At 38.7% G+C, this 17,967-nt stretch overlaps 5 protein-coding genes across 6 annotated transcripts; 3 read left to right on the top strand and 2 right to left on the bottom strand.

The window, feature by feature from the left end:
• Positions 1–264: 264 nt before the first annotated feature.
• Positions 265–2,101, top strand: LOC106337373 (selenoprotein H). Of its 2 annotated transcripts, XM_013776472.1 has the most exons (5): positions 265–592; positions 629–708; positions 970–1,066; positions 1,148–1,207; positions 1,765–2,101. In XM_013776472.1, exons 1-5 carry the CDS (start codon positions 359–361, stop codon positions 1,843–1,845), a joined length of 552 nt encoding a protein of 183 aa, XP_013631926.1. In that variant the 5' UTR covers positions 265–358; the 3' UTR covers positions 1,846–2,101. The 2 variants fall into 2 exon arrangements, with proteins under 2 accessions (XP_013631926.1, XP_013631925.1); XM_013776471.1 differs by having other exon boundaries at positions 267–708.
• A 74-nt stretch (positions 2,102–2,175) lies between these two features.
• LOC106337372 (fasciclin-like arabinogalactan protein 3) lies at positions 2,176–3,315 on the bottom strand. The gene has a single exon (XM_013776470.1). The coding sequence runs from the start codon at positions 3,188–3,190 to the stop codon at positions 2,336–2,338; it is 855 nt and encodes a 284-aa protein (XP_013631924.1). The 5' UTR covers positions 3,191–3,315; the 3' UTR covers positions 2,176–2,335.
• A 1,572-nt stretch (positions 3,316–4,887) lies between these two features.
• On the top strand, positions 4,888–5,340 carry LOC106338934. Its single transcript, XM_013777796.1, has one exon. The coding sequence runs from the start codon at positions 4,888–4,890 to the stop codon at positions 5,338–5,340; it is 453 nt and encodes a 150-aa protein (XP_013633250.1).
• A 6,648-nt stretch (positions 5,341–11,988) lies between these two features.
• LOC106341037 lies at positions 11,989–13,628 on the bottom strand. The gene is made up of 2 exons (XM_013779854.1): positions 13,512–13,628; positions 11,989–13,216 (listed from the first exon to the last, which is right to left on the bottom strand). The coding sequence occupies exon 2, from the start codon at positions 13,010–13,012 to the stop codon at positions 12,098–12,100; it is 915 nt and encodes a 304-aa protein (XP_013635308.1). The 5' UTR covers positions 13,013–13,216; positions 13,512–13,628; the 3' UTR covers positions 11,989–12,097.
• Positions 13,629–15,914: 2,286 nt separating this feature from the next.
• On the top strand, positions 15,915–17,591 carry LOC106337646 (cytochrome P450 81D1-like). The gene is made up of 2 exons (XM_013776767.1): positions 15,915–16,834; positions 16,911–17,591. The coding sequence occupies exons 1-2, from the start codon at positions 15,971–15,973 to the stop codon at positions 17,529–17,531; spliced, it is 1,485 nt and encodes a 494-aa protein (XP_013632221.1). The 5' UTR covers positions 15,915–15,970; the 3' UTR covers positions 17,532–17,591.
• Positions 17,592–17,967: the final 376 nt, after the last annotated feature.

Genomic DNA, 17,967 nt, shown 5'->3' on the forward strand with positions numbered 1-17,967 from the left:
TTGTCATTAATCTTGAAAACATATATATAAGCTTAGATTGTATATTTATTAGGATTACACCTTTATGTAACTGTTAGACGTAGTAAACAGTAAACAACCGCTACCATCATTTCTATCAATCGTAAAGGACGAGTCTTTGTTATCCACAGTTGATCTTAACCGTCCATTCAAATTCAAGGCCACGTGTCCTCCCAAGGTAACTTTATTCCTCTCCAACGTCTTCTAACTAGCGTTAAAGAGGTTAAAGAGAGTCCAAGAAGCGGGTGAAAAAAAGTGAAATATCTAGAGGAGGAAGAAGAAGAGAAGACAAAGAGAAGAGAGAGACTAACAGAAAAAAAAAGCTTTTCGTTCCGTACAAATGGCGCCGAAGAAGAGTGACGGAGAAGGGAAGGCGAAACCTACGACGGTGACTACGCCAGTAAGGCAGACTCGAAGCATGGATCGGAAGACTCGGAGCCAAACTCGGCGTGACTCGCCCGGTGGCGGTTCTTCCTCCTCCAAGCTCTTCACCTTCGAGTCTCCTGAGAAGAAGAAAAGGAAGCCGAAAGCCAAGGACGCTGGACCGGCGACTAAGAAGATCAAGCAAGAAAAGGAGGAGGCAGCTGACGAAGAAGGCAAGAAGCCGGAGGAGGATGACGACGACGTCGCGGCTGCAAAAGAAGAAGGAGACGACGGCGCTGAGCACAAGAGGATCGTAATCGAGCACTGGTAAACGAAACCGTCTCCCTTCTTCTAGGTTTCGAAGCGAGGATTGTAATCGTTGGTGGTTCGTTAGGGTTTTGATTCATTCTCTTTAGGGTTTCTTCGTTGATTTTGCACACATTCTTGCTGTTTTTGTACTCAAATTTGTTCGGATTCGTTCTCTTCAGTAGAGATTATGAGCTTTCTCTGTTCTCTCAATGCTTTTGTTGTGATTCCTCTGAAAGATTATCTGTCTCATACTGAATCTTGTTGTTGGTTTTGTTGAAGCAAACAATGCAAATCTTTCAAGGAGAGGGCCAACGAGCTGAAGGATGGTCTCGAGATAGCTGTGCCTGGCATCATTGTGACTGTGAATGCCGACAAGGTAGTTTACTCTTTGATATTGTCACTCTTTAGATATCGTCATCAATGCTTGCTAAGTTGCCTTTTTGATCTGTCTAAACAGCCAAGGCGTGGTTGCTTTGAGATTCGTGAGGAAGGTGGTCAGACGTTTGTCAGTCTCTTGGTAAGTCTTTAGTTCTTACACTTTGTTCCTATTCAATGAGTTTTATCATCTTGTCCATAGTAATTCTTATATCATTGTCTCTCTAAACTGATAGATCCTTTGATGCTATTTCGGCTGAGTTAACTGATCACGAATGAGATTTTGTGAGCATCATAAAATGGGTTTTGATTGTTTCCTCTTTCGCTGAATCAAACTGAGTGCTAGCTAGTTTGAAACTGAGTGATTTTAATTGAGAAAATTTGTTACTATTCAATCAGTTTTCTCATCTTGTCCATAGTGTAACTCTCATAACACTGTTTCTTTGATGATTTGCTTTAGAACTGATAGTTTCTTTGATGATGTTTTTGCTCTGGGTCAACTGATCACGAATGGTATTTTGTGAGCATCATAAAATGGGTTTTGGTTGTTTTCTCTTTAGCTGAATCAAGTTAAGCGCTAAGTAGTTTGAAGCATGAATAATTAGCTAATCAGTTTGTTGGTGAATTAGGATGTGCTTTCATGTTCTTTAATCTTCTCAAGTTACATAGCAGGTGATGTAACTTTCTTTAATGTTGTAGGATATGAAGCGCCCATTTAAGGAGATGAAGGATCTTGATATGGAACAGGTCATTGCAGACATCGTAGAGAAGCTTAAATGACAGACTGCAGCTAGACCAATGCCGAATCTTTTGTATCTCTCTTCGGCCCTCGGCAATATTATCAAATAGACTTCAACAGTATGAGCAATTGCTGGATTTTTTTAGGATTTATTTTGATACTTCTTTGGTGAAAACCCTTTAAGCTCGGTTTCATCATTTTGGCAGTGCTTGATCAGTTCTGTGCAGTTTCATTATGCTAAAAACTTTCTGATATTGGTTGATTTGAAATGATCCCATGAAGCAATTTGTTGCACGTTTTGCTGGGTTGTCTCGTGTTGAATTGGATGAATGAAGATAAAAAGCACAGGTTACATCTAAGATCTAACGATAAAAAATTTCCCTACTGATAAATGATTTTGACTTTTGAGGTTACATTAGTGTGGATAGAACTTGTTAGGAATTTTGGTCCACTTCGTATCACTATGATTATCACTAGTCTACGGTCGAGTCACATTTTCAAACTGTTTTCAACTCGCTGTCTTAAAACATCTTAGAATCCAGCAAAGCTAGCCACAAAACTGAGAACTAGAATTGCACCAAAGCTCAAACCGGTGTTAGAAGCAGACGTAGGTGGTTCAGCCTCATCAGCTGCTGCCACCTTCTTCTTACGGGAATTTTCTGGACCTGGAGCTGGAGCCGGAGCAGGAGAACCATCTTCTGATGGAGCTGATGCAGGTGCGGTTTCTGGAGCTCCACCGGGAGGAGAATCTGCGTAACCCTCCTCCTCAGCTGGTCCAGGAGCTGGAGCGTCTGCAGCCTCCTTGGGAGATGGAGCCGGTGGTGAAGACATGGGTGGTGTGGGAGGAACCTCAACCGGATCCCCCAGTCCAGGAGCCACAATGGGCATGCTTATCTGGACCACAGAGAGATTGAATGGGTTACGGAACACGGTGGTGATGTATTCAGCGGTTTGAGGAGCGCCTTTCACAGCAGACCCGAAGTAAATCTTTCCGTTAGTTTTGCTGCACTTGAGGAAACCGTTTTGTTGTTGGCCTAAACCAGTGGACTGGTAAAGTGTGGTGAGCATTGTGCTCTTGTCCTTAATAGCCTTGAGCTTGAGCCCATCGTAGAAGTCAAGAACCACATGGTTCATTAGAATGTTCTTGAGCTCGTCCTCGGGTCGACCAGAGATGGAACCGATAGCATCGTTGCTAAGAGCCAACAGGGTGATTGTCTGACGTTTGTTGATAATTGGTGTGAGCTTGGTCTTGGCGAAAAGCTCGGTCATGGTGCTGAATTCAGGGTATTTGTCGAGTGCTCTGGTTATGTTAACCGCTGATACAATGGAAGAGACACCGAGTAAGATGGCGAGAGAGAGGAGAGAAGAAGAGGCCTTGAGACACATATTGGATGCTTATATTTATATATTACCCTTAATTTTATATAGTAAAAGCTAAACCTCAGCCTGAGTTTGTCATAAAATGATCTGGTTGTGTATATATACAAACATTGAGAGGAGGTCAGTATTAATGGTGGAGAGACATTTTCTAAGATCCTTGGCTTAAACTTGTCTCTTTTGTTGTCACCTCTATAATTAGCAATCTTGAGAATTGTTTTTGACTTTTTTCTTTCTTTGAAGAATGTGAGATGTTTCCACATAAAATGTGTGAATGTAGAGTCAACTTAGATAGCGGGACGGGGACGTGGTGACAGTGAGATGAGTGGTTTAGCTAACTAATTATTTTTTTTTTCTTCTATTGGATTATATTAAAAGTTTTACACAGACCAGCAAAAATATATTCTTTTCGGAACTAGACGATCAAAAGCGACAAAACAAACTACAGAGATATGAAGAATGATATATGCTAAAACTTAAGTTGGTTGTCTCGTTGAAAGAACTGAAGTATCCTAATAGTAACGACCACTGGGGACGACCGCACCGATCTTGATATTGCGGATAAAAACAATAATTGTTTTTTCTTTCTTTGAAGAATGTGAGATGTTTCCACATAAAATGTGTGAATGTTGTAATGTAGTCAACTTAGACCAAGTCCATGCTTGTCTTTATTGCGGATAAAAAAACAAGTTAAAGGAACTTGTTTATGGACTTGAAAAAACTTTTTTTCCAAAGAATCAAAAAATCAATTTAGTTGAACCTCAAAGCTTTGGTACTTCCATTAGCTTCAGCCATATTCTAACACAAATAAAACCATTTGAATCTTCAACTGAGAACCAAAAGAGACATCCTTGTCACGAATCGAAACAGCAACCACTCACATTTATTGAAACAGGAACTGAGGTTCAAGCATATTCCATATCAATTATCCATAACCCTTCGAAAACTAAGATAAGGCGTTGAATCCGTAAGTGTTTGGAACCTCAATGGACAGTTAACTGAACAGATTAAAACATACAGGTAACAGTACATCAGAACCGGCTAAAACCTCCACAGCAAACCAGATCAAAAGACACGGACCGATACTAAACCCAATCAAAATCAAACTCATCACAAAGTCAATCCACCAACTACCGATACTTTATTTCAAATATTGGAGCTTGATTTTTCCTTTATTCAGTTATATTGAATCTCCATAAGATGTAAATAAACCAACACTTAAGCAAAATTGGGTAATTTGAACAATTTGACTATTCCCAAAAAAACAAAATAGTTACCAAAAAAAACATTTCTTTTTATTTGAATAAGAAAACAAAAAAAAAAACACTTTAGCAAAAAAAAAAGAAAACCAAAAAAAAAAGTTTAACCGAGTAGCAAAAATTACTTGGTTAAAAGTCGGTAGAGTCACCACCCACCTCCTAACCGGTACAATCAATAAAACGAAATAATGAACACGCAAAAAGGAAATATAAAATTAAATTAAAACGACCGTTACAAATTCTTACAAGAAAAGGAAATAATAAGAGAGGTAAAAAAGGAAAGTGGAGGTTGGCGTTGGCGCGTTAATGTTACGGCCTTTTCTTTATAAATACAAACATCAATCCACCAACACACTATTCTTCTTTCACAACACCCCTCGCTGTTACGACACAAATTCTAACGATTCATCTCCGACTTTGTTGTGTTGTTCAACTTCAAGGAAGAAGATGGAAACTAGCTCACTCAAAGTAGAGATCAGTGCACAGGTAACGTCTCAAGGTCTGTCCTTAGGGTTATTAAACTCTGTCTTGATTAGTCAATGTCGGGAAATCGAAGAGGTTCTCGTAGACGAGAGTGACGATGGGAACATAACGAGTCTCGGCTCTTACCCCGATTCTTCTGTTCGTGCCCAACTATCCCTTCTCAGGTTCAAAGACTTCGAACCAACCACAGTTCATCAGCAAATCAAGACCCGCTTCAACGACCCTGTCTTATCCCGACTTATCACCGATCAGATTGTTCTCGACTCACAACGGAAAGACTTGCCGCAAGGACCCTTGTTGATCACGGTATTCCTCAAATTTACAAAGAAAGAGTACATTGTCGCTCCTTTTAGTTGCTCCTTGGACGACAGCGAAAGTAGAAGGATCTTGTGCGATTTGTCTAGAGGAGATGTCTGAAGAGGAGTCGGAACAGGTCCTATGCCAACCGCCTGAATGCGTGCATATGTTTCATGAATATTGCTTGACCAATTGGTTAGATCGACATGACTCTTGCCCTCTCTGTCGCCAATCCCCAAACCCTTTAACCAGCAAACCCAGTGAAGCTTTGGAGAAGTTAGGAGAAGGTTTTGAGTAATGATCCGTGTGTTGCAAGTCTAATTAGGGTATTCCTTTAATGCTTTGTCTTAATTAGGGTTTCTTTCAATTCTCTTCTTCTTCTTTTTTTTTTTGTATTGATCTCGGTAGTATTTGTTGGCAAAAGGTTTTTAATGGAATTACTTTGCTTTAATTCTCGTCTTAAAACTCATAAATTTGTATTGCCTCCTAGCTTGTACCAAAACACAATAAACAAAGGGGTGTCAATTTTCATCTTCTTCTTCATCATATCTTCAACAATTTTGGTGCTGTGCCATCTTCTTCTTCATCATAATAAATGCGGATTTGTTTTTTTCTTTTGTTGTTTCACCTATTCCCCCGTCTTAAATTCTGTAAAGAGAAAAAAGCAAAAAGTATTTAAGGTCAACATTATTGGTGGGACAAAAAAGAAGTCCTTAGGATATTTTATTAATATTTTTAAGTTAGGGATAAAATTTAAGGACATTTGTAATTTTGTAGATTATTGGTAGAACTTGTCTTGTATCTTAGTCAATAAAATATTTATTTTAATGTGTAATGAGATATAAAGGATATAACTTTTAAATAAAACATATAAAAGAGAAGTTTAACATTAAAATTGAAAACATATGAAAATTACAAGTTAAAAAAAATAACAAATAATAAATAAAAGGAAACAAACATTTTATTCAATTCATATAAACTTATAAATTATATGTTATTTGGAAGATGTCCAAATTTAGCTCATATATTTTCAATCAAATCGTTTTTTAAATTTTGATGGGCTTGTCTATTCCGAACGCTTGTTCGACGATCAATCGAATTGCCGAGATTTGAAGCCATATTGACGGAAAATGTATCCACCTCTTCTCTTTCTTGAAATTCATCGACCGCATACTGAGTGGATGATGATCGTTCATCCTCGACAATCATATTATGTAGCACGATACATGCTCTCATAATATTTTCAATTTTGTCCTTATCCCATAAATTAGAGGGATTTCTGACGACCGCAAATCTAGCTTGCAGCACTCCAAAGGCACGCTCCACATCTTTTCGCACAGCTTCTTGGGTTTTAGCAAATAATGAATGCTTCTCAGTTTGTGGGAGTCGGATAGATTGAATAAAAGTCGCCCAGTTCGGATAAATTCCATCCGTGAGATAATATGCCAAATGGTACGGGTTATAATTTACATAGAAGTTTACTTGTGGCGCTACTCCGTTAATAATGTCATCAAAAACAGGTGATCGATCAAGAATATTAAGATCGTTCATAGTACCTAGAGCTCCAAAAAACGCGTGTCATATCCAGAAGTCGTATGAAGCTACCGCCTCCAACACAATTGTTGGTTTTCCAGTTCCTCGTGAATACATTCCTTTCCAAGAGGCTGGACAATTCTTCCACTCTCAATGCCTACAGTCGATGCTTCCAACCATCCCTGGAAATCCACGTTGTTCTCCAATATATAGTAGTCTTTGCAGATCCTCCGGTGTGGGACGTCTTAGGTATTCATCGCCAAACAGTTGGATGATTCCGGCGGTAAAATGGTGCAAACATTTTCTAGCTGTTGTTTCACCTAGTCGGACATATTCGTCAACGGTATCAGCCCCACCACCATACGCCAATTGTCGAATTGATGCGGTACATTTTTGGAGCGGAGATATGCTAGACCGTTCGGCTGCATCTTCTCTTGGTTGGAAATACTCAACTTCTTGGGAGAGTCTATGCACAATACGCAAGAACAAAGTCTTGTTCATTCGAAACCGTCTCCGAAATATATTGTGCGGGAATGTCGGAGTCTCGCTAAAATAATCATTCCAAAGCTTCATGTGGCCTTCTTCCCGGTTTTTCTCAATAAAAATACGTTTTTTCGCTCTTTTGGTTCGGGAATAATATATGGTATTTCTAAAAAATCTTCAAACATAGATTCAAATTCAGCATCATCATCTTTGTGGTAATGATAATGGGAAGAAGATGCCATTTTGAATGAAAAAAAAAATTGTTTTTAATCTGAGTACTAGAGAAGTTGTTTTTGATATGAGAAGTAGAGAAGTTGTAATTTTAACGAGAATATGTTTCTCTTATTTATAGGCTCAAGAAGTTCATATCTTGTGATTGTATAATATTTGTCTTGTGAGATTGTATATTGTTTGTCTTGTGACCCTTTAGTACATCTTGTGACACTTGAAACTACTTTTTTTGACATCTAGTGAATTGTGATTAAAATTTCTCATGTTGATACTCTATATGGAAAGTGTCACGAGCTTACACATAAAATGATCCAAATACAAGTACACATTACACAAGTACACATCGACATTCCCATTAGTCATTACACATTACACATAGGTCATTACTAATCCGAGTCATAACTAAACCATAACCATAACACATTAGATAAAGATGAGGACGGTACCTATGAAAATTAAGACCATAACCATAACCGCAACAAAGTAATCAAAGCTAGACCTTGATTTATTCTTGGCCAACTCACACACCATGTTCTCTAGTCTAACAAGCTTCTGCTCAGTCTCATAGTCACTCAAGAAGTTCAGAGAATCTACCTTCTCGGCTAACTGAAGTGTGTGCCTATCCCTGGCTCTCATCTCCTCCATTACAGCCTCATCCCACCATTTCCACACATGACACTCTCCATCATCAACATTAGTACATGTGTAGTATCTGCGACCTGGATCGGTTGTACTGTAAGACGTAGCTATCTGAGGTTGACTCCCACAGTAGCATGTATGTGGAAAACCGAATTCAACCTCAGGCTGCGGAGGGTACACAAACTCATGAGCGTTCACGTAGTCTAACTGAGCTTGGTCTTGCTGAATCAAAGCTTCTATTTCATTGTAGTCACTGTCCGACTCATCCCCACCAAACTCCTCAGACTGGGAAGGTTGGCTCTAGCTGTAATCAAAACCCATGTTTAATGAAACCTGAAAAAATTTACAAGGTAAATATTAGAGAGTTATTTAACAAAGATTCACATGTATTTATAAAGATAGACATTCATTATAATTAATCAACGAGCAAGTAAACATAATAGATTAATTTATAAAGGTAGACATACAAAGCAACCAGGAAGTACATTAAAAACATAGACACCGTTCACATTAAAAACATAAAAAGCAAAGTACTTAAGACACAAATAAAAAAAACAAAGTTCTTGCACAAAGGTTTTAGGACATGTTGTATGAGATATTTCTCTAGACATACTCGGCGAGGAGCTTGTTTTTGGCTACTTCTTCAGCCTCACTGAGTGGTTCGGTTTTGGCTAGGAGAGTGTCTAAGATGGCAAGCTTTGACACTTTCTCTTTCCACTCCAAATCCTCCTTCCTCATTTTCCAAACCGCTGTATACTCAGCAACAGACTTCCCCTTCGCATTACTCCGTTTAGCTTTTGCAGCCTTTACACCTTCCGGTCGTATCTCTTGTTCACCAACACTTGTGGTTGATGTTTGGGAATTTGTTTCAACGGTTTTCCTCTTTGAACTTCCAGAAGCTTTAGTGTTGTTGAGGTTAAGCCATTTCTGCTCATACCTCAACACACACCACGCATGCTCAAGTGTAAATTTGGACTCCTGATCATCGTAAAATATGTCATGGGCCACCTTGAGAACATCATTCTCATGCTGACCACTACTAATTTGTCGCTCCGCAGCCGCATATGCACCACAAAACTTGTTAGTTTTATCATTGATTTTCTGCCACCTCTGCCTATAATGGAGATGCTCGCAACTTTCACCACCATCTCCACCATTCAGAGCTGCAAAGAAATAATCTCCTACTCGTTTCCAGAATGTCCCTGACTTTTGGTTATTGCCGACTATAGCATCCTTATATGTGTTTAACCAGGCACTAATCAGCATCTCGTCCTCTGTAGGGGTCCATTTATGTCTCCTCCCACGCTCCACCGGTGTGTCTGTAGGTGGAGTTGGAGCCTCACATCGTTGTGAACTGAATTGAGGGATCTGTGAAGATCCAGAATGAAAACTCTCATAAGGAGAGTTCTCATGATGAACACTTTTGTGTTGACTGTGAAGAAGGCCAATATAACCAGCAGACTGGCTATACGAAATCCTAGGATCCATAGAATTAAGAAGAGAGAAGTGATAAGAGAATAGAAACCGGAATCTGAGAGAGTTATACCAGAGAAGAGAGAAAGAAGATGATGGAGAATAAATCGTTATTTGGAAGGATGGTTTAATAGGTGAAACTTCAATTAACACTATCATAATGACCTAACTACAAAAGTACATCTCAGTTATTACACATTACACGATGTTATTACACATTACACAACCATAATAACCTAACTACCAAGTGCATTAACTACCAAACAAACCACCCTTGCAAACAAACTAGACTATCAATTCAGTATACAAACAAGAATACTTCATAACGGAAACAAGAGTTCAAGTCTACACGCTTTGGTTGCAATCAAACTAGATATTTGTTTCAGTATAGAAACTAGATTATGTCACGACTATTCATCACAGAAATAATCTCTCCACCATTCATCACAGAAACAATAGTTCATGCCTACACGAGTTAATATACCAACTAGATTACTTGGGAGCTGAAGAGAAAGTTAATTACCTTGAGCTGTGGACGAAATGGTTGTTTCTCTTAGAGCTGTTTGCTAATAGAAACCGGGTTATTGTAGTTGAACCTCACCTCACTTATTAACCTCAGAATCAAAAGAACACACATATCAGTATATCAAAACAGAACACGAAATATAATTGAAATCCCTAAATCTACACGATAAGTACACATATCAATATCATCAAATAACCACACTCTCTCAAAGACTCTAGAGACGAAAAATTACTATCAGATTAATAACACAAACGAAAAAAAAATAGCAAAGCAAAGCAATCAAAGCAATGAACGAGTAAAAATTAGCCAATATCCCTAAATCGATTTTTGAAATCCCTATAATAGATATATAGCAAAGCAATCAAAGCAATGAACGAGTAAAAATTACTATCAGATTAATAACACAAACGAAAAAAAAAAAATACATGCAAATCCCAACAAAGTAGATCGAAAACGAGAACCAAATACATGCAAATCATACGGAGGAGGAACACCTACCCTTTCACCTTCGAATCGCGGAATACGATGTTGATGAGAGAGGAGAACCGTCGACAGAACCGTCAACAGATCCGTCGAGAGAACCGCCGAGAGAACCGTCGAGAGATCCGTCGAGAGATCCAGAGTCGGGAGGAGATGCCTCGGGAGGAGAACCGTCAGAGAGGAGATGCGCCGTTGAGACAAAATCCCCCTTTCAGTCGCCGCGAGAGAGAACGAAAGAGACGAGGAAAGTGAAACTCGATCCAAAATCGATTTTGCTCTTACGAATTTTCATCGGGCATTCCCACGACGCCACGTATCTCCTAAGGACGAGACAAAACACTTCTTAGTTAAGCGGGGTCCCTCGTGATATTGGCTAATTTATATTTAAATTAAATACGATTAATGCTAAGATATGTCATTAGCATCACCGATAATGTTGCCCTTAGAGAACAGTACATCTGAAGAAAGAGCAAAGTATTTAATAAATCTCTGGATGCCATAAGTGTGGGTGAAGCGAAACGCATGCAAGTATCATGTCTGAGAACCACCAAGGTAAGAGTAGTTTCATAATGCATATCTCAAAACATATTCTCTACTCATATGAAATTTGACAGATCAAAGCAACTCCTTCAACAGCAAGATTTGTTTTTCCTAGGATACATTAAGTCCAGAAAGTTGTAATCTTCCGGGTTATATAACCGCAGTTTAAGCAAGTCGAGAAGTTTTGTTTTATGGTGGCACAAAGTGCAGATATACAAAAGATGCAGTAATGTTCAAGAAGAACTCACGAGAAAAAAAGTGCCCGGTTCACTAGTCAAACATGCATTGTAACAAGTCTCGTTCCAACGAAGAAGACTTAGCCAGAAGACGACTCCCTGTGAAGCTCATTTGCTAACTAACATAGTATCACAAGTGAAGTGAGCACCGTCAACAGGAAAAGCAAAAGACCTCAGCCGATTTTCTACAAAAGAATCCACAATTTCCTGTGCTTGAATAGGACGAGAGGCTGAAAATAGAATCACTTAAGGATACAGCACCAGATATTTTTCCCCTTTGTAGCTGCAACTTCTTGAACAAAGATTAATCATTTCTGTTCAATACTTTCCATATACCAAGGGTCAAATCTCCAGGTGAGGTATTACGCAATAGACAGGACACAGTGTGACTAGTAGAAAGCAAAGGAACGACGCAATTTTGAATAAAGAAAATTTTCCATTGAGATGAGAGAGAACGATAACGGATGTTCAATTTCTTATTAAGATCCGATTTCTAAATAAATGCTAAAAAGACAGAGCAAAACCGTAGCTAATTTCATGGTTGACAATGTACATTTGCAACAAAGACTCAGTATCTCTGCCAAAACTCAGTATACACAGCAAAAGCTAACAATCTTACAACATGTATCTCTGAGTCTTCTTCTGCTGCTGCAGGATCATAACTTCACTCTCTTTCCCCCTTTTGGACGAGAGCATGCTGGACTCAGACATTATCTACCATGTCCAATATTTTCTTTCACACCTCCAAGTCTTGTTCCTCGAAAGACCTCACGGATATTCTCTCTCGGAGAGTAGGCCAGTTTTCGCCAAGCTGTTGTGGATTTAACTCCATGGCCGTTCTAAAATCAAGCAGTGACACAGAGTAATGATGATCTTGCAAACTGTTCTGACTCTGCTGCTTGGTGGACCGAGCTCCGACCAAATCAGTGCAAGATTTGATCAGCTTCTTGAGATAAACGTCCAACATGGCATTCAACGTATTAGCACACTCCATCGAAACACCTTCAAGACCATGTGCTACTGCAATACTCTCCATCCTTTTCCTCACCATCTCTGTCTCCGGTAAGCAACTCACTACGGTTGAAACAGGAACCGTTCTACCACCGACACTAGCTGAACAAAACTGAATCCCTAGAGGTGCGACCAGAGGACTACTCACTGATACATTTACAGCTCCAAGATTTTTACTTGGGCCAAGAAACTCACCTTCTCTTCCATATCTGCCTGATATTTGATCATCAAACCGACTCAAATCACCGTTTCCTAAACCGACATTACTACAAACTGGCTGTTGCAACATATGTTCAACCTTCCCGTTGGACAGAACAGGACCATTCTGATTATTATGGTTAGGGACTAAAGATCCATCTCCTCCACTCTGAACAGGCCTGGCCAGATCTTGAACTGTTGGTGGGGACTTGGAGACAGTTGCGTTTCTCAGGATGGAACGGATCAGCTGGTTGTGTAGAGAGAGATTCTCCCTCCCTAACACCCTGAAACATGACTTATCAAACTCCCTCTTTGCAAGCTTATGACACAGAAACCTACTTAGGTAGTAAAAATACTTTTTAGATCTTTCAACACCAATCTTCTTCACAATATGCCCTTTCAGTTCACCAAGATGAATCCTCTGATCTTGGCAACGTTGCATGATGGCTAATTCCTTGTACACCAAAAACCAAAAAAGAGAACAATGGAGAGTGCCTACACCCAAACGCACTCCCTCAGCTTCTATTTCCCTAACTCTAAAACTGATTCAGTATCAAATTTAAGAACCCTAGCTTTTTGGGTGTCACCCCTCTCTCTCAGATGAAGAAAGAGTGCAAGGAGGAGCCTCTTGCCAACTTCACGAGAACTGCACCCAACAAAGAAAGACCCAACATTGTCAATCTTGCGAATTTTAGTAAAGAGTAAATTGAGATCAGTAATAGAAGTTTTGAAAAGGTCCAAGCTTTGGCAACAGAGCAAAGAGACACGACGAATTGGGTAACCAAAGAAATTAATCGAATTGGACAAGAGAAAGAAGCAATGAGGCGCGAGAGTAAAGCTTGTAAGCAAGAAAAACAAGTGTTTAATCCTAATTTGAATTCTAAGATTGACCAGAAGAATTTCAGACAAAACAGCAGAAGAAGAAGTAACTTATAACCAACCTAATGATTAATTTGCTCGAAACGCCGTATATATATATATATTGATTCAATTCTATCAAAGCCCCAGAATCTTGGGATTTCTCTATTATTGGCCCCGTGGGATTTGAATGTGTTCAAAGCTTTGATCTCACTGCTTACTGAGTTGTTTCCCCAGTTTTCCTTTTTCTGTCTTAATTTGTTTTTTTTTTTTTGTTTTTGGAAATTGTCTACAATATCACTTCTTAATACCATTTTCATGTTTAACCATTTTCCCCTCACTTAAAAAAAACATTTAGCACTCTAAAATTAATTAATCTAGATTTAGAGTTTACATTCGAATGGTATGTATCAATATATAAATAAATATTTAATTTTGTTTTTTTAAATAGTTTTATAAAGAATTTTTGAATTTCAGAAAAAAAAAATCCAAAAAAAGATTCTCCAAACTAATATTTCAAAAAATATTAGTTTAATCATATTAGTCAATATATTCGCAACTGTTTTCTTTTTGATTAAAAAACAGCACGGATGCGGGTTAAATATATTTTTTTGCGGGTCAAGCGGATTAATTTTTTGAATAAAAAAAATGATTCAACCCGCTGCAGAGCGGGTCAGATGGGCATGTTTGACCCATTTCCCAGCACTAACTCAAGGTGAGTAGAGAAATTTTTTGAAAGAGAATATTTTAAAATGTCAAGTTAACGATGTCAATTGTGGATGTTTCGATTATATTGATCTTACTCACACTTTGAATGATATTTTGGTTACATTAGTGATTATCTTTAGTAAAAATTCTACCTTCTTTTCTTTGGGTCCTCCGTGTTCTTCACTTTGTAAACTCGTATGCATTAATAAGTTGTATCGCTGTAATAGTACTATTCAGATATTTGAAATTGAGAAATTGGAATGTATAACTACAAAACAAACCATAATTAAGTAACTAACCAAAAAAAAAAATACATCTATTATTTTTATAATATATACTATATTGTCCTTCGATTATCAACTACCACCACTTATTCTTTGTCACCATTACAATACGATCATCTTCAATTATATAGCCATCACAACCATCACCAAATCTATAATCTATGCTAGATATATGTCGTCTCCGCTTCTGAAATCTGCATACCACGATGTTGTTACGGTCGAGGCTTCCTCGTTTGTCATGTAAGTTTTCGGTAGTACTATGCTATTTGAACAATATGTACTATGTTATTTTGTTTGTTACTATTCTATTTTAATAATACTTCATATTATGTATTGTGTGCATATTTTGATATTTGAGTTAGGGTTTATATTTTCTTGTAGGGTTTAGTGATTAGTGTGTTGTGTTTGGTTTATGGAACGTTTGTGTTGACCTTGGGGTAATCATTACTTCCTTCCATGTAATCATATACATTTTACAATTTGAACATTAATATATACTATGTTATTTCGTTTGTTGCTATTCTATTTTGATAATGCTTCCTATGTACTATGTGTATATTTGATATTGGATTAGGGTTTATATTTCCTTTAAGGGTTTAGTAATTAGTGTTTTGGGTTTAGTTTATGGAAAGTTTGGGTTGACTTTGGAGTAAGCATTACCTCCTTCACTGCAATCATAGACAATTCAAAATTTAAACATTAATATGTACTATGCTATTTCGTTTGTTACTACTCTATTTTAATAATGTTTCATATTATGTACTGTGTGCATATTTTGATATTAGGGTTAAGGTTTATATTTTTTTTTAGGGTTTAGTGATTAGTATTTTGGGTTTAGTTTATGGAAGTTTTGGGTTGATAGGGAATAAGCATTACTTCCACTATTATTAATTTCATTAATATGAACTATACCATATGTAGAATGTTCTATTCTATTTACTCTATTTATCTTCTTCCATAACATTATATCTTTCTCCGACCATCGTAGTCATATTAATCGTTGCATGAAAGATGACTGTTTCTTTTAGATTGACAACCTCTGTTTCATCCGTAACCACTCTTGCCGTAGTGATCATCTTCATAGTCACCGCCATCGTTGGTGCGATAACCAATATCACCGCTCTGATAACTACTACCGCTGCGATCATGCCGCAATAATCACCATATTGATCACAATTCTTTTTTCTTTGACTGGCAACTGATTCAAAAGAAGGATAGAACCGAGAAAATATTGCACAAATGCTATGAGATCTAATAACGTCAAAATCAATGTCATATTATTAATTTGTCGGTGAAATATGGCTACTTCACAGATATTTGCTGAATTTACGCACAGAAGAAAAAACATTGTGAAACACATGTCCTAAAACTTGTATATACTTTTTCTAAATTGGATTTTGTAGAAATTCTAACAAAGACTGGGGCCCTTTCATCACGGGCAAAAACAACTGTGAGACCACATACCCATCCATATATCCTGGACTGACGTCTCTATAAAGTTGTATATAGATCGTCCTCAGTTAGCAGACCAAATCATAATAAGCGACAAGATGTTTCATTTGCTTTCATTCACTCTAGTCCTCCTCTTATTAATTGTAGCTGCTTATCTCCTCCGAGCAAAGCAAAATTTACCACCAAGTCCAAAGGGCTTCCCGGTGATCGGGCACCTTCATTTGCTCAAAGAACCTGTCCACCGTTGCCTACGTGACCTTTCTCAAAGCCTCGGTCCCGTGTTTTCTCTCAGGCTTGGCTCTTGCCGAGCCGTAGTCGTCACGTCATCTTCCGCGGCGGAGGAGTTCTTGTCTCACGAGAACGACGTCGTTTTCGCAAACAGGCCTGTCACTACTATGTATGCATACGTTCTTTACAGCAACACGGCGGTTAGCGTAGCTCCCTACGGAGACCACTGGCGCAACCTCCGCCGTATCTGCACCGCCGAGATCTTCTCCCCCGCTCGTCTCAGAGACTCGCTGGAGATCCGGAGAGACGAAGTGAGGTCTCTGCTTCGGACGATCCAAGCCGCATCATCATCAGGAGGAGGAGGAAACAACTTTGTCCGAGTGGAGCTACGACCGTTGCTTTCAGGGTTCACGTTGAACGTCATCATGAGAATGGTCGCTGGAAAACGATACTACGGCGAGGATAAAGTGAGGGAGCTGATCAGCGAGACGTTCGAGCTCGGAGGGTTTACTTACGTCGGTGACTTTCTTCCGGTTGTGAAGCTGTTTGATTTCGATGGATACGTTAAGAGAGCGAAGAAACTAGGCTCGAAATTGGACAAGTTTCTGCAAGAACTTCTCCACGAACACAGAGGAAAAACAGAGTTCAAGAACACGATGATCACTCATTTGCTAACTCTTCAAGAATCCCAGCCTGAGTACTACACCGACGAGACCATCAAAGGGCTCGTACTGGTTCGTGTTATTTCTTTAAAATATTTATTCGATTTCAATTCGTGTTATTGGAATCATACCTTTTTTTTCTTTCCAGGTGATGTTATTTGCCGGTTCGGAAACAACTTCAGTGACATTAGAGTGGGCTATGTCTAACCTTCTAAATCATCCAGATGTTCTAGCGAAAGTAAAGACGGAACTAAACAACATCGTTTCAAGAGAGGGACGTCTGATGGAAGAATCTGATACGAGCACTTGTACGTATCTCAATAACGTAATTTCAGAGACTCTTCGTTTGTATCCTGCAGCGCCATTGCTGATCCCACACGCATCGTCCCGTGACTGCAAAGTTGCTGGGTATGACATTCCACGTGGCACATGGCTATTCATCAACGCATGGGCCATTCAGCGAGATCCAAAAGTGTGGGATGAGCCGGAGGTTTTTAAGCCGGAAAGGTTCCACTGTGAGGAGTTAAAGATCCAACATGGTAAGTTTCTACCTTTTGGAATGGGTAGAAGAGGGTGTCCTGGAATGGGGCTGGCCCAACTTATACTAAGCTTGGCTTTAGGGTCATTGATTCAGTGTTTTGATTGGGAGAGAGATGAAGTAGACATGGCCGTTGACATGTCCGAAGGAAAGGGTCATACTATGCCTAAAGCTGTGCCTTTAGTTGCCAAATGCAAGTCTTCTTCAATCCTAGACAACTGCGTCATATAAATTTATGTATTTTATCGGCGGTCATTAAAGTTGCTAATAAGAACATAATGATTTTCTCTTTCTCGTTTTCTTTAAATCTCTCTTTATCCCTCTCTTTCTTTTTTCTTTCCCTCAGCATCTCCTGCAACTCATTTACATCCTTGGAGATTAGATCCAATGGTTGAAAGAATGGTAAATCCTCATCAGTGTCCACTTTCGCCCTACGAGTAAAAAAAGATAACTCAGTCTAACACCGTGTAGGAATAACTACTACATTGCTCAAGTTAGCTTCCATCCCCATGTACCAGGTGGAATTATATCTCATCAATGTTTGGTTTATTAATCCCTGCCTCGTAACCTAGAGTGAATGCAGCTTGTGTAAACCCTACAGTACAAAGATTACGATTTAAACAGAAATAAAGCATTAATTACCACATATAAGATTTTTCATGAACAA

This window comes from Brassica oleracea, chromosome C4 (genome assembly GCF_000695525.1).
Source record: "Brassica oleracea var. oleracea cultivar TO1000 chromosome C4, BOL, whole genome shotgun sequence".
Classification (NCBI taxonomy): Eukaryota; Viridiplantae; Streptophyta; class Magnoliopsida; order Brassicales; family Brassicaceae; genus Brassica; species Brassica oleracea.

Excerpts from the sequence above, each read along its gene's own strand:
- LOC106337373 (XM_013776471.1), top strand. The coding sequence starts at position 359 with ATGGCGCCGAAGAAGAGTGACGGAGAAGGGAAGGCGAAACCTACGACG. Across the intron at positions 1,067-1,147 it reads TGACTGTGAATGCCGACAAG|CCAAGGCGTGGTTGCTTTGA; the intron begins GTAGTTTACTCT and ends CTGTCTAAACAG. Across the intron at positions 1,208-1,764 it reads AGACGTTTGTCAGTCTCTTG|GATATGAAGCGCCCATTTAA; the intron begins GTAAGTCTTTAG and ends TTAATGTTGTAG.
- LOC106337372 (XM_013776470.1), bottom strand. The coding sequence starts at position 3,190 with ATGTGTCTCAAGGCCTCTTCTTCTCTCCTCTCTCTCGCCATCTTACTC.
- LOC106338934 (XM_013777796.1), top strand. The coding sequence starts at position 4,888 with ATGGAAACTAGCTCACTCAAAGTAGAGATCAGTGCACAGGTAACGTCT.
- LOC106341037 (XM_013779854.1), bottom strand. The coding sequence starts at position 13,012 with ATGCAACGTTGCCAAGATCAGAGGATTCATCTTGGTGAACTGAAAGGG.
- LOC106337646 (XM_013776767.1), top strand. The coding sequence starts at position 15,971 with ATGTTTCATTTGCTTTCATTCACTCTAGTCCTCCTCTTATTAATTGTA. Across the intron at positions 16,835-16,910 it reads CCATCAAAGGGCTCGTACTG|GTGATGTTATTTGCCGGTTC; the intron begins GTTCGTGTTATT and ends TTTTCTTTCCAG.